This window comes from Hyperolius riggenbachi, chromosome 7, assembly GCF_040937935.1.
Source record: "Hyperolius riggenbachi isolate aHypRig1 chromosome 7, aHypRig1.pri, whole genome shotgun sequence".
Lineage (NCBI taxonomy): Eukaryota > Metazoa > Chordata > Amphibia > Anura > Hyperoliidae > Hyperolius > Hyperolius riggenbachi.
The window spans coordinates 251517147-251532444 of NC_090652.1; the positions used below are offsets into that span (position 1 = coordinate 251517147).

General features: G+C 44.1%; 1 protein-coding gene across 1 annotated transcript in view; it reads right to left on the minus strand.

The window, feature by feature from the left end:
• Window positions 1-15298, minus strand: part of LOC137526159 (dynein beta chain, ciliary-like) — a 116194-nt gene that overhangs the window by 54375 nt on the left and 46521 nt on the right. The window contains exons 9-10 of the mRNA XM_068247377.1: window positions 6062-6178; window positions 5482-5568 (exon numbers count right to left, since the gene is read on the minus strand). Of these exons, the coding sequence (XP_068103478.1) occupies window positions 5482-5568; window positions 6062-6178 (204 nt within the window). The remainder of the gene's footprint in view (window positions 1-5481; window positions 5569-6061; window positions 6179-15298) is intronic.

Consider the following 15298-nt stretch of genomic DNA (forward strand, 5'->3'; position numbering starts at 1 on the left):
TGATTGTGCATTCTACCTAGAATAATGTAAATTTGTATTAGTGGGACTACCACTCTAGTGTATGATCTGGCATTGTATTATTACCTGTATTGTGTTGTGTACCTTATTGCTTATTACCTGTATAGCGTTGTCGGTCACCCGTTACCATTGTCTGTAATCTTACATATTGTACAGTGCTGCGTAATATGTTGGCACTATATAAATACAATAAAAAATAATAATAACAATTAATATACAATTCACTTTTTGTTTTGAGTTTTCTCCTAGGTGATGTTTTCACACCTCGTCAATAAAATGCCTTTTAAACCACCAGCAGGCAAGAAAATACTCAAAATAATGTTGTTGGTACTTTTTCACCTACTTTTTGGTACTTGTTTTAATTGCAAAGTGCTGAAAAGTTATTTTAAAGAGAAGATGAAAATATATCTCTTAAGGGAAAACTCAGGAGGAAAAGTGAATTGAATTAGAAAATTGAATTTTCTAACCTCAATAGTTAAAGAGGCATCATAACAACACATAGTAGAGTGTACAGTGAGGGAAATAAGTATTTGATCCCCCGTTAATTTTTCTAGTTTGCCCTCTGACCAAGAAATGACCAGTCCATAATTGTAATTGTAGGTTTATTGTAGCTGTTAGAGACAAAATAACAAGAATAGAACCCTCAAAGACTCCGTGCCCCAAAGTTTCAGCGTGTTGTGCACTGTATTGAGTGAAATAAGTATTTGATCTCCTCTCTAAAGATGACTTATTACTTGGTGGCAAACCCTTGCTGGCAATCACAGAGGTCTAACGTTTCATGTAGTTGGCCACCAGATTTGCACACACCTCAGGAGTGATTTTTGTCCCACTCCTCTTTGCAGAAGCTATCCAAGTCAGTAAGGTTGACATTTGGCAATTTAAATCTTCCCTTCACAGATTTTCTATTGGATTAAGGTCTGGAGGACCTTCATGTGCTTCTTCTTAAACCTCTCCTTTTTTACTTTGACAACAAAATGGGATTAGGAGCCTTTCCCTTACAGACAGTGTTCCTAATCTCAGCTTGTTACCTGCATACAGTCAGTGTAGACACCTTGCAGCCAGAAATCTTGCTAGTTGATCGGGGATCAAATACTTGTTTTTTCAGGGTTCTTTTCTTGTTATTCTATCTCTCACAGCTACAATAAACCTACAATTACAATTATACAATTGACTGGTCATTTCTTGGTCAGAGAGCAAATAAGCAAGATCAGCAGGGGATCAAATACTTTGTTCCCTTACATCCAGTTTACCATTCATTTCCCCTGGTTTCAGCATCACAAACAATTTCCTGTATCTATTTATTGCTGTATATTGGCATGTAGCCCCACCCTCCCACTAATGTTTTGCCTAGGCTATGATGTTGAGATGCCTTCTCCTCCCAATGCTCTCTGTTGGACAAGGTGCTGTTTCTGCTCACTTTAGGACATACAGCAATCAAACATTCCATAGTGATGCACCTTGTCAGCAGTAAAGATATCACCACCTGTGAGATGTAAATCAAGGTGAAGAATGATTTTATGGCAAACAAACTTTAAATAATTAATAAAGTGATACTGTATTTACATGCATTAAGCCATATCCGGTATAGTTCCTCTGTAAATATAATGAGCCACTATCCTATACCCTAACACTCCCAAAATGGCACCTAACCTTAATCACTAACCCTTCCATTGGCTTTATTGGCAGGTGTACCATTTGAGTGCTGATGATTAGGTAACCAACAGCCAGAGCTGTACAGTGAGTATGGATTGTGCATGCCCAGAAAAACAAAGCCACTTGGGTGGTGTTTTTCTTCTCTGTGAAAGAGCGCTTTGTTCTACTGATCATGTGCGGACCATACTCGCACATGCCCAGTCGAGACGCGCTAAACCATGGATGCATAGTATGGTTCTCTGGTGCTTACCTGTATACTAAATGCTCTCACATATACACTGAGCACTTAAATGTTACATTTGGTATTAAAGTGGATCTGAGATAAACTTTTACTCATTGCATAATTGTGTTCCTTTCATATACAGTAGTTTATAGGGCATTCCTCAAGCCAAATACTTTTTTTGTTTTAATACCATAATTCCCTATAAACAAAACAAGCCTTGCCCACAGCTCCTTTTGTGCCTTGGCACTGTAGCAAATAGCATATGGGAGCTCAGTCTGGGCAGGAGGAGGAGGAGGTTACTAGTCATTGATTTCAGAGGCAGAAAGGAGGAGGGAGGAGGAGAGGGGACTGAATTTACACACAGGCAAGCTGATAGCATTTCCAGCCCTCAGCCTGTGACAATGTGACAAACAGCACATGGCTGCCCTCATTGTATCACAGGAATAAATAATCATAAATGTTTGAAGCTGTTTGCAGCTAGAAATGCTGTGTAAACTATCTAAACTTTAGATAAGATATATAGACAAGTTACTTGTTATAGTTAGTTTTTCATCTCGGATCCGCTTTAACCACCTTAGCGGTATGGACGAGCTCAGCTCGTCCATTACCGCCAGAGGGTGCCGCTCAGGCCCTGCTGGGCCGATTTTGATCAAATAAAGAGCAGCACACGCAGCCGGCACTTTGCCAGCCGCGTGTGCTGCCCGATCGCGAGCAGCGGCGAAAGAGGGTCCCCCCAGCCGCCTGAGCCCTGCGCAGCCGGAACAAATAGTTCCGGCCAGCGCTAAGGGCTGGATCGGAGGCGGCAGACGTCAGGACGTCGGCTGACGTCCATGACGTCACTCCGCTCATCGCCATGGCGACGAAGTAAACAAAACACGGAAGGCCGCTCATTGCGGCCTTCCGTGTTACTTTTGGCCGCCGGAGGCGATCAGAAGAACGCCTCCGGAGCGCCATCTAGTGGGCTTTATTTAAAAAAAACCCTCATGCAGCTGCCCTGGCGATCTTAATAGAACGCCAGGGTGGTTAACAAGCCACATATTCCTGTAAACATGCATTTGCTGTATGCCACTGCCCTGCATAACCAGTGCTACAGCCACCTGTTTTGACACATTTTTGTACTAGGATTACTGTGCATACTGAAGATAACACTTGAGTTATGACGAACTGTTATCTGAAGCCCATATAAATCCTTTATCAAAGGGAACACACAAGATCTAACCTCTAAGTCAGCAATGCCTTACAAAAGATTCAAACAGTATTTAATTATTTAACAAACGTAGAAACTGGAACCAAGTTCTGAGACCTCTGATTGTTTTACTGCTGTACCGCTGAGATAAAATTACACTGTACACTGTGAGTTACATAGTACTGTGAGTTACCGTATGTAGTCACATCTCTCAGCCAAGTTAATCAATTCAACCTCAGCACACAATACTGTCTCTCAAGGCAATGAACCAAAACTGAACCCTTTGACCCGTCCTATGGAGTCTACATAGAATACATGAAATATTCAAATGTAATATTTCTTTCTTTTTTATTTTTCTGGAAAACTTATTTTATGAACTAATACATTTTATTTAAAACATATTTTTTTTCTTTGCAGCGAATGTATATCAGTTTTTCCCACTTTATTTCATTTAATAGATGTAATGGCACAGGAAAATATTAAACATTACTACTACAACTTTTACCTGCTGGTTTACCGTGCAAGATTTGTAAGCAAAAGAAAGTTCTTGTTTTATTGTTGTGAAGTAAAAACAAGATAATTGCAGAGAAAACAACAGGTTTTAAAGGCCAACAAAACTATTACTGAAAAATTGACAAAACATTTATCGGTGTTCAAGACATTTTACAAATTAACCAGTTCCTGGTTTTAGTACAATATATCTACACCCCTTGAGATTTGCCAGACTTCCAAAATTTGTTTAATTGAAACCAGTCTCAGGCCTAGTGCACACCAGAGAGGTTCGGCTGCAGTTTGCGATCCGCTTGCGGGTGCGGATCTGCTAGGGTAATGTATTTCAATGGGCTGGTGCACACCAGAGCGGGAGGCGTTTTGCAGATACGCATACTCCCGGGCTGCTGCAGATTTTGGATTGCGGATGCGTTTCTGCCTCAATGTTAAGTATAGGAAAAACGCAAACCGCTCTGAAAAACGGCACTTCAGAGCGGTTTGCCAGGCGTTTTTTGTTACAGTAGCTTTTCAGTAACAGCTTTACTGTAACAATACATGAAATCTACTATACCAAAACCGCTACACAAAACTGCAAAACGCTAGCTGAAATGCTGCAGAAAAATAAGAAAAAGCGTTTCAAAATCTGCTAGCATTTTGCAGATTTGCTAGCGGTTTTTGGTGTGCACTAGACCTCACAGCTCATCTGCAATAATTCAGGTTGGAGTGAGCTCGAGATGTCTCCCAGTACATCGCTGCTGAAATATGCAAATCACACATTGTTATCCCTGCAAGCTAGCCACACCTCCAGAACAGCTGGAATGCAGTGATGTGTCAGCTTGTTAATACTACAGAGCCACAATAATCCAACATGCATATAGACTGTTTCTGATTGATTGATCCTCATCAGTGCATGGCATGGATTAATGTGGCTGTATGGGGTAGGACTTAAAACACCTAGAGTTACAGATTGCCAAGCAAGCTCATGGCGAACTTGAACTCCTAGGAGTGTGTAAGGGGCTACAATGGATCTAAACTGTTATGGAAAACAAAAGTTTGATTTCTTAAAACAGAAAGTATTTGCGATAATTCAGGTTGGAGTGAGCTTGTTCAACCAATCCGAAACAGTCTACAAGCATGTTGGATTATTGTGGCTCTGTAATATTAACAAGCTGACACATTGCATTCCAGCGGATCTGGAGGTATGGCTAGCTTCCAGGGACAACAATGGATAATTTGCATATTTCAGCAGTGATGCACTGGGAGCCATCTGGGAGCTTACTCCAACCTGAATTGTTGCAAATGTTTTCTGTTTTAAGAAAGCAAACTTTTGTTTTCCATTGGAATTTTAGTAAGAGGGCTTTTTGGTCCATTGTAGCCCCTTACACACTCCTATGAGTTCTGGTTCACCATGAGCTTGCTGGGCAATCTGTCACAGCTGATCTGCAAACACACTTTTCATTTTGCCCAGCTAACTCACACAGCAGGCATTTGGCATTCCATAACAGACAAGGTAAATCAACTCTATTATGTTTGATGATATCATTACAATACATATATAGTTATCCTGAAGGGGTAAATATTTACATTGGTTTTTGATTATCAGTCACCAATTAAGTAGATTTCTATTTTGTGTTGTTAGAAATGTATTTACTGCAAAGGCAAAGCAAGATGCTTTCCTGCTCACAAAATTATCACCAGTCTAAGCAGCAGGTGGAGCTACTTAGCAAAAATTATAACAAAAATATTTATATAGTTTTATGAAAAAAAAATGCACAAAAAAAACAAACAGGCTGTAAACTCTATAAACTCCCTGTAAGTAATATTGATATCTGTGACATCACTTGTAAAGACAGGAATCTCATAGATTTCCTGACTTATATTGTAATAAAATTAAAACAAAATGATGCTTTACCTTATCCAAATGTCTGTACGGGTCTTCTGCATCAAATTTAAAGATAATCTCATTTTTAAATCGATTTCTAAATTCATGCTGTTTAACCTGTAGAAAATAAAATGAAACTCGGATTCGCTGACAGGATCCATCATATGATATTAGATTTCTTTTTCTTTTTGTATGAACACATCTTGTAAATTGCATAAATCTATTTTACCTGAACACACACAAAAAAAGGAAACTAATTATATTTAAATCGTGCCTATCTCCCAAGCAATGCACACACAGGCACAACGACAACATTTAAAATCTATATTTTGATCTGACGAGAGTTATGCAGTGTTTGAATTGGAAAGAGATTAGACATAATTGAAGATAAAAGACACACAGGGCTTCACCAGCATTTTACTGAAGTGGGCTTTAAATTATCAGATCCATCCAGAGTGCATTACCAAGAAACATTGAATTGTTATCTTTAGACAAGCTTTTTTTTTTCCAAGAGTTTACAATTTCTCAGTTCAGTGAAGCTTGGCTCCAGCTTGTTATCGGAACAAAAGGAGAAAAAATCATTTGCTTCAGAGCACAGAAGCGATCTCACCTCAAAAAGGACACATTTCCTCCTGATAACGGAGACTTCATTTGCCTGCAGAGGAGACACCTCATGCTTTACTATGAAGGCGAGCTTCTTCAGGTTTTTCCACCGCTCTGGCAACTCCTGAGAATGGAAGAAAGCAGAGATAGTTTACCTTGGAGAATTCTAAGCTTGGGATCAATAAGCTAGACAAACTTCACACCAGAGAGTTTTAGCTTAAAGGACATTTTTACTTATTTTGTTGTATCTTAAAATTGAATTAAAAGTGTGATTAAAACATCATTTAAATATTGTTATTATTTGTATGTAAGTTAATATGTTATATTGAATATGAATGTTTTACATTTTCTTTATACTTACAGCAGAGGGCGCAATCTTCCAGAATGCAGTGTCCAGTCTCTCTCTGAACACTACACTGCCACTCTTTAAAGACTTTTGTTTAACAGAAATGTTCCTTCTCAACCCACCCTGCCAAGTCAGGTAAGCAAGTCTGGGGACTTTATTACAATGGTTATATTAGTGGCATAGAAGCAAGATGTTGTGGTTCAACTGCTTAGTGAAGGATTGCACCACTTGCTGCACACAGTAGGGAAATATTTGACATTCTTATTTCATATATAACTTCCATCTAATAAAACATTACAAATGTAAACAAAATTAGTAATTAAAATAATTAATAACCATCAAAAATCTCGGTTAATATTCTTTTTGATATGTCTTTTTATTTAGCTTTAAAAAAAGGCAGTTCCTAAATTTTTCATACGAAAGTTAAATTTATATTTGTTATAAGTTCGTATTGACTGTAACTGAATGACTGATGAGTCATATCAGCAAACCAATACGAAGTATACAGTACATGCCTGCAAGGTACAGTTTGATTTTTGATTTACTATGGTTTAACCACTTAAGCCCGAAGGGTTGAAATTTTTTTACATCCGAGCAACTTTCACCCCCCATTCATTTGCCAATAACTTTATCACTACTCATCACAATTAATTGATCTATATCTTGTTTTTTCCGCCACCAATTAGGCTTTCTGTGGGTGGTATATTTTGCTAAGAGCCACTTTACTGTAAATGCATTTTAACAGGAAGAATAAGAAAAAAATGGAAAAAATTCATTATTTCTCAGTTTTCAGCCATTATAGTTTTAAAATAATACATGCCTCCATAATTAAAACTCACGTATTGTATTTGCCCATATGCCCCGGGTATTTCACCATTAAAATTATGTCCCTATCACAATGTATGGCGACAATATTTTATTTGGAAATAAAGGTGCATTTTTTCCGTTTTGCATCCATCACTGTTTAGAAGCCCATAATTTATTAAATCATATTGATATACTCCTTTGACATGCATATTTAAAAAGTTCAGACCCTTAGGTAACTATTTATGTTTTTTTTTTTTTTTATTATTATTGTAATTTATTTTTTTTTAATTTAAACTTGTATGTGGGTATTTTTTGGTGTGGGAGGTAAACAGGTTTTTTTTTTAATATATTTATATGTTTATTTTTAAAACTTTTTTTTTAGGTGTAATTTGCTATTTGGCCACAAGATGGCCAGAATCAAAAAGTCCTGGGAGCGATCGATCTCGCTCCCAGGCAGAAGAAAGGAGACCAGAGCTCAGAAAAGCCGCAGCGTCTGAAGAGACGCTGTCGGCTTTTCTCAGGGGGGGGTCTGATCAGCGAAAGGGATTTATAATCCCTTTCACTGATCGGTGGGCTAGTGGCCAGCAGCGGGGGCGCGCACGGGGGGGCCCGCGGGAGTGCGCGCGACCCGCGGGAGTGCGCGCAGCCCAACTGGACGAGAAATCTCGTCCAGTTGGGCTTAAGTGGTTAAAGAGGAACTGCGGTGAAAAAAATGTAATGAAAAAAAGTGCTTAATTTTTTACAATAATTATTTATAAATGATGTAGTCAGAGTTTGCCCATTGTAAAATCTTTCCTGTCCCTGATTTACAATCTGAAATGTATCACATGGTGACAGCTTTACTGCTGGCAGTTGATGTCCATGGAAGGAGATGCTTCTTTTTTGGTAGTTGGAATAGCTGCTATTTTCCACAATGCAACAAGGCTCCCACAGTGTGATGTCAGTACCTAGGTGCTGACATCACACTGTGGAAGGGGTTTCAACACAATATCAGCCATACAACTGATTGAGGTTAAGTTCAATCCTTGGTTACAGCTCTTCTTAAATTCTCGATTTTCAATGTTTTCTCATCATATGGGAAATATTACACAAGAATAATTTATATTTACCATTTGCATCCAGCAGATGGAAAGCTCCAAGAAAACCAGAAGCCTTAAATAATGACTCCTGTCTCTTCTCTATTAACAGCATAGGGTGACTCCAGGCTTGCAAGAAATGCTTAACCTTATTATTAGCCTATTGTGAATTGCAAGTTGAATATAATGCATATGTATTGCAATCTAGGAATCCAGTACAGACAGAAACATGGAGGCTTTCCTTAAAAATTATAGCTACCATATTTCTGTTATGTTTAAAATGTTGAGCTTGTAAACTTTTTACAAGGTTTAAAATAAAACTGACCAAAGACTATTGCATGTCTCTTAGAAATGCTAATACCCTAGTCACACAAGAATAGCTTAAAGCAGGATAGTCAGCCATAAATTTCATTTAATTACTGCTCTGTGTTTATTATGTAGTCTACAACCTGACTCTGCATTGCAAGCATTCCAATTTAATCATACATGTTTATGCTGTTATAAATCTTATCTCAGTCAGTCCGGAGAAGGAAGCTTGTTATCTCCCTCCCCCCCCCCCCCCCCCCCCACACACACACACACATTCCTGCTCCTAACTGATTGGCTGAAGGCAGTTCAGTGTGACACAAGGCTAAGAAGGGAGGAGCTGCTGAAGTACTAAAATCTATGCTCTGCTCACATGTGTTCACAAAGCAAGCTAGATACAACACAGCCATTTCTAGGAGAAAAAAAGAGGGTTGGCTTCCGTCAGAGGCAGCAAAGATGGCAAAAGCCTGAGACCGTTTTCTCTTTATTTACTATATAATATTCACTGAAATCAAAACATGGAGAGTACAATACATGTTATGGAAGAAGAACCAACATAGAGGCATACAATATGGCATATGGGTGACTTACATCATTCCTTATCCGGCATCTACATACAGGAGCATGATCTTTAAATCTGGGCCAGAAGATCATTAATTGTGTACATACTATAGGTTTCTTAAAAAGGAGTGAACTCCAAGGAGGACTATTAGGTGTCCTATCTTATGCTTCAATTGTTTTTAAGAGGTTTTTTATTATTGTGTGTTTCATAGACTTTTCTTACTTGGTTAATAAATTGATTATATTGAATATGCTCAGTGCTCCCTAAGCTTGTATTTATATGGTTATATTATGTAGGTGAGGCAAGTAATACTTATGTTTAGGGTTCTTAGTTATTGGGCCTGATTCACAAAGCGGTGCAAAGTGTTTGCACGCCTGTGAAAAGTAGAGTTGGGCCGAACGGTTCGCCTGCGAACGGTTCCATGCGAACTTCAGTGGTTCGCGTTCGCGTCCCGCAGGCGAACCTTTGCGGAAGTTCGGTTCGCCCCATAATGCACATGGAGGGTCAACTTTGACCCTCTACATCACAGTCAGCAGGCCCAGTGTAGCCAATTAGGCTACACTAGCCCCTGGAGCCCCACCCCCCTTATATAAGGCAGGCAGCGGCGGCCATTACGGTCACTCGTGTGCTGCCTGCGTTAGTGAGAGTAGGGCGAGCTGCTGCAGACTGTCTCTCAGGGAAAGATTAGTTAGGCTTAACTTGTTCCTGTCTGGCTGCATACCTGTTCTGTGAACCCACCACTGCATACCTGTGCTGTGAACCCACCACTGCATACCTGTGCTGTGAACCCACCACTGCATACCTGTGCTGTGAACCCACCACTGCATACCTGTGCTGTGAACCCACCACTGTATACCTGTTCAGTGAACCCACCACTGCATACCTGTGCTGTGAACCCACCACTGCATACCTGTTCAGTGAACCTGCCACTGCATACCTGTTCTGTTCAGTGGACCCGCCACTGTATACCTGTTCATTGAACCCACCACTGCATACCTGTGCTGTGAACCCACCACTGCATACCTGTTCTGTGAACCCACCACTGCATACCTGTTCTGTGAACCCACCACTGCATACCTGTTCAGTGAACCTGCCACTGCATACCTGTTCTGTTCAGTGGACCCGCCACTGTATACCTGTTCATTGAACCCACCACTGCATACCTGTGCTGTGAACCCACCACTGCATACCTGTTCTGTGAACCCACCACTGCATACCTGTTGTGTTCAGTGAACCTGCCACTGCATACCTGTTCTGTGAACCCGCCACTGTATACCTGTTCTGTTTAGTGAACCCGCCACTGTATACCTGTTCTGTTTAGTGAACCCGCCACTGCATACCTGTTCTGTTCAGTGGACCCGCCACTGTATACCTGTTCAGTGAACCCGCCACTGCATACCTGTTCTGTTCAGTGGACCCGCCACTGTATACCTGTTCAGTGAACCCGCCACTGCATACCTGTTGTGTTCAGTGAACCTGCCACTGCATACCTGTTCTGTGAACCCGCCACTGTATACCTGTTCTGTTTAGTGAACCCGCCACTGTATACCTGTTCTGTTTAGTGAACCCGCCACTGTATACCTGTTCAGTGAACCCGCCACTGTATACCTGTTCTGTTCAGTGAACCCACCGCATCAGTGCGCATACCTGTGCAGTTAAGTGAACCCACCTACCTACGTGAGTGCACGCAGTGTGATATACCACTCCGTGCATACCCGATATGGACAAAACAGGTAGAGGAAGAGGTAGTGCCAGAGCCAGAGGAAGGCCACCCGGCAGGTCTGCGCGAGGTCGTGTAAATGTAATTTCGTGTGGACCTGGCCCACAGTACAGTGCTCGGAAGAAGGCACGTCCCATCACCTCCCAAGATTGTCAGGACGTGGTTGAGTATTTAGCGACACAGAACACCTCATCTTGCTCAGCCACCAGCGCTACTACTAGCACCACTTCCGCTGCATTTGACACTTCGCAAGAATTATTTAGTGTTGAAATCACTGATGCACAGCCATTGTTGTTACAGCCAGATGAATTTTCACCAGCTCATATATTTGAGTTACCCGGCAACACTATGGATGTAACGTGTAAGGAGGATGAAGGACCTACTGATGGTGCATGTTTGGATTTGTCTGAGGCAAGCGAAGCTGGGCAGGATGATTACGATGATGACGATGATAGGGATCCTCTGTATGTTCCCAATAGAGGAGATGAAGAGGGGGACAGTTCAGAGGGGGAGTCAGAGAGTAGTAGGAGGAGAGAAGTTGCTGAAAGAAGCTGAGGCAGCTCTTCGTCAGAAACAGCTGGTGGCAGAGTCCGGCACCATGTATCGCCACCTATGTACAGCCAGCCAACTTGCCCTTCAGCATCAGCTGCTGAGGTCCCCATAGTGCCCACATCCCAGGGTGGCTCAGCGGTGTGGACATTTTTTAATGTGTGTGCCTCAGATCGGACCAAAGCCATCTGTTCGCTCTGCCAACAAAAATTGAGCCGTGGAAAGGCCAACACTCACGTAGGGACAAGTGCCTTATGAAGGCACCTGGAGAAAAGGCACAAACAGCAATGGGATGGCCACCTGAGCAAAAGCAGCAGCAGCACACAAAAGCAAAGCCACCCTCCTTCTCCTCTTCCTCCTCCATCAGGTGCATTATCTGCTTCTGCCGCTTTCTCCCTTCCACCTTCACAGGCACCCTCCTCCACTCCGCCTCTGCCCTTGAGCGGTTCCTGCTCCTCTGCCCACAGCAGCAGCCAGGTGTCCGTGAAGGAAATGTTTGAGCGGAAGAAGCCAATTTCGGCCAGTCACCCCCTTGCCCGGCGTCTGACAGCTGGCGTGGCGGAACTGTCAGCTCAGCAGCTGTTACCATACCGGCTGGTGGACTCTGAGGCCTTCCGTAAATTTGTGGCCATCGGAACACCGCAGTGGAAGATGCCAGGCCGCACTTATTTTTCGAGAAAGGCCATACCCCAACTGCACCGTGAAGTTGAGAGGCAAGTGGTGTCATCTCTTGCGAAGAGCGTTGGGTCAAGGGTACACCTGACCACGGATGCCTGGTCTGCCAAGCACGGGCAGGGCCGCTACATTACCTACACAGCCCATTGGGTGAACTTGGTGGTGAACGATGGCAAGCAGGGCGCAGCGGACCAAATTGTGACACCTCCACGGCTTGCAGGCAGGCCTCCTGCCACCTCCTCTCCTCCTGCTACATGCTCTTCGCTGTCCTCCTCCTCCTTGGCTGAGTGGCAGTTCTCCTCTCCAGCTACACAGCCCCAGCTCCGCAGGGCCTATGCTGCATGCCAGGTAAGACGGTGTCACGCCATCTTAGACATGTCTTGTCTCAAAGCGGAGAGTCACACTGGAGCAGCTCTCCTGGCTGCTCTTAAGAAACAGGTGGATGAGTGGCTGACCCCGCACCACCTGGAGATAGGCAACGTGGTGTGCGACAACGGCAGCAATCTGCTTGCCGCTTTGCATATGGGGAAGCTGACACACATACCCTGCATGGCACATGTCATGAATCTAGTGGTTCAAAGATTTGTGGCAAAGTACCCTGGCTTAGCGAATGTCCTGAAGCAGGCCAGGAAGTTCTGTGGGCATTTGAGGCGGTCTTACACAGCCATGGCACGCTTTGCGGAAATTCAGCGCAAAAACAACATGCCGGTGAGACGCCTCATTTGCGATAGCCCGACTCGCTGGAACTCGACCCTGCTCATGTTCTCCCGCCTGCTAGAACAGAAGAAAGCCGTGACCCACTACCTCTACAACTACAGTAGAATGAAACAGTCTGGGAAGATGGGGATGTTCTGGCCCGACAACTGGACACTGATGGAAAATGCATGCAGGCTCATGCGGCCGTTTGAGGAGGTGACCAACCTGGTGAGCCGCAGTGAGGGCACCATCAGCGACTTAATTCCCTACGCTTACTTCTTGGAGCGTGCTGTGCGTAGAGTGGCGGATGAAGCTGTGAATGAGCGTGACCAGGAACCGTTACGGCAGGAACAGGCATGGGACCAATTTTCATCAGACCCAGCTGTTTCCTCAACACCTGCGGCAGCACAGATGGGGGAGGAGTAGGAAGAAGAGAAGTCGTGTGCAGAAGACGAGTCAGACTCAGAGGATGATGAGCAAGGTGTTTCTTTGGGGGAGGAGGAGGAGGAGGGGACAGCGGCAGGAGAACAACCTCAGCAGGCATCGCAAGGGGCTTGTGCTGCTCAACCTTCCCGTGGTATTGTTCGCGGCTGGGGGGAGGAGGTTGACTTACCTGACGTCACTGAGGAAGAGCAAGAGGAGATGGAGGGTACTGGATCCGACTTTGTGCAGATGTCGTCTTTTATGCTGTCCTGCCTGTTGAGGGCCCCCCGTATAAAAAACCTCAAGGGGAATGACCTGTACTGGGTGGCCACACTACTAGACCCTCGGTACAGGCACAAAGTGGCGGACCTGTTACCAACTCACCGGAAGGTGGAAAGGATGCAGCACATGCAGAACCAGCTGTCAACTATGCTTTACAATGCCTTTAAGGGTGATGTGACGGCACAACGCCAGCAAGATACCACTGCCACTAATACTCCTCCCGTGTCCACGCAGTCAAAGACAGGACGCTCCAGCGATCTCATGGTGATGTCGGACATGCGGACGTTCTTTAGTCCAACGCCTCGCCGTAGCCCTTCCGGATCCACCCTCCACCAACGCCTGGAACGGCAGGTAGCCGACTACCTGGCCTTAAGTGTGGATGTAGACACTGCTGTGAACAGCGATGAGAAACCCTTGAACTACTGGGTGCGCAGGCTTGACCTGTGGCCAGAGCTGTCCCAATTTGCCATCCAACTTCTCTCCTGCCCTGCCGCAAGCGTCCTGTCAGAAAGGACCTTCAGCGCAGCTGGAGGCATTGTCACAGAGAAGAGAAGTCGCCTAAGTCACAAAAGTGTTAAGTACCTCACCTTTATCAAAATGAATGAGGCATGGATCCCGGAGGGCTGCTGCCCGCCCCAAGACTAAGTCAGTCCCCGCACACACAGCATCTTTGCCTGCACGCCGTGTGACTGGCTGCCTGGCCTGCCCCAAGAAGACTAAGTCGCTCCCAGTCCCTCCACACAGCATGTCTGCCTGCAGGCCGCTTGACTACCTTCTCCGCCACCACCAACAGGGTCCGGGACTCCAGGCGGATTGCTGAATTTTTTAGGCCGCTGCTAGCAGCGGCCGCTGTAATAATTTTTCTGGTGCGTGTACATGACTGCCTAATTTTTCTGGCTGCACTGCGGGCAGCTGCAACAACAAAAGAAAAGGCATGTACATGCGCCCATTCCCCTTCGTGATCATTACCTTGCCGTGGTGAAGGGGCTTGCGTATCACAATGAAGCAATGACCGGCGCCTAGATGAGTGTCTCGGGGGGCACACCCACGATAATAAGGTCGTTGCCTCATTGTGGTCAGACCAAATTTGATCAGCTGGACAGTCACTGTTCTGTCATTCAGCTACATCAGCCAGGCGACCATATGGGCTGTAAAGCCACCAAAACCTGCACTCTCGCCATGGTGCGCACCAGTCCAGCACGGCCGTCACTACACAAACAGCTGTTTGCGGTGCGTTACACGGTGAGTTTGGTGTGTCAGTGTGAAGCAGTACCTTAATTACACTACCTGATTGATGTATACACATGCAAGATGTTTGAAAGCACTTTAGGCCTGTCATTTAGCATTCAATGTGATTTCTGCCCTTAAAACGCTGCTTTGCGTCAAATCCAGATTTTTCCCCGGGACTTTTGGCATGTATCCCACTCCGCCATGCCCCCCTCCAGGTGTTAGACCCCTTGAAACATCTTTTCCATCACTTTTGTGGCCAGCATAATTATTTTTTTTTTCAAAGTTCGCATCCCCATTGAAGTCTATTGCGGTTCGCGAACTTTAACGCGAACTGAACCTTCCGCGGAGGTTCGCGAACCTAAAATCGGAGGTTCGGCCCAACTCTAGTGAAAAGCCCTTTATCACGCCTAAACTCAGTTTAGGCATGATAAAATGAAACTTGCGCGAAGTTTCCGCGCGTAAAGTTTTCCGCACGCAAAGGCGTAATTCCGCACGATGCGCCCATTAAACCCTATGGGCGCTGCGCGCGGAATTACGCGTTTGCGCGCGTAAAACTTTACGCGCGGGCCTTT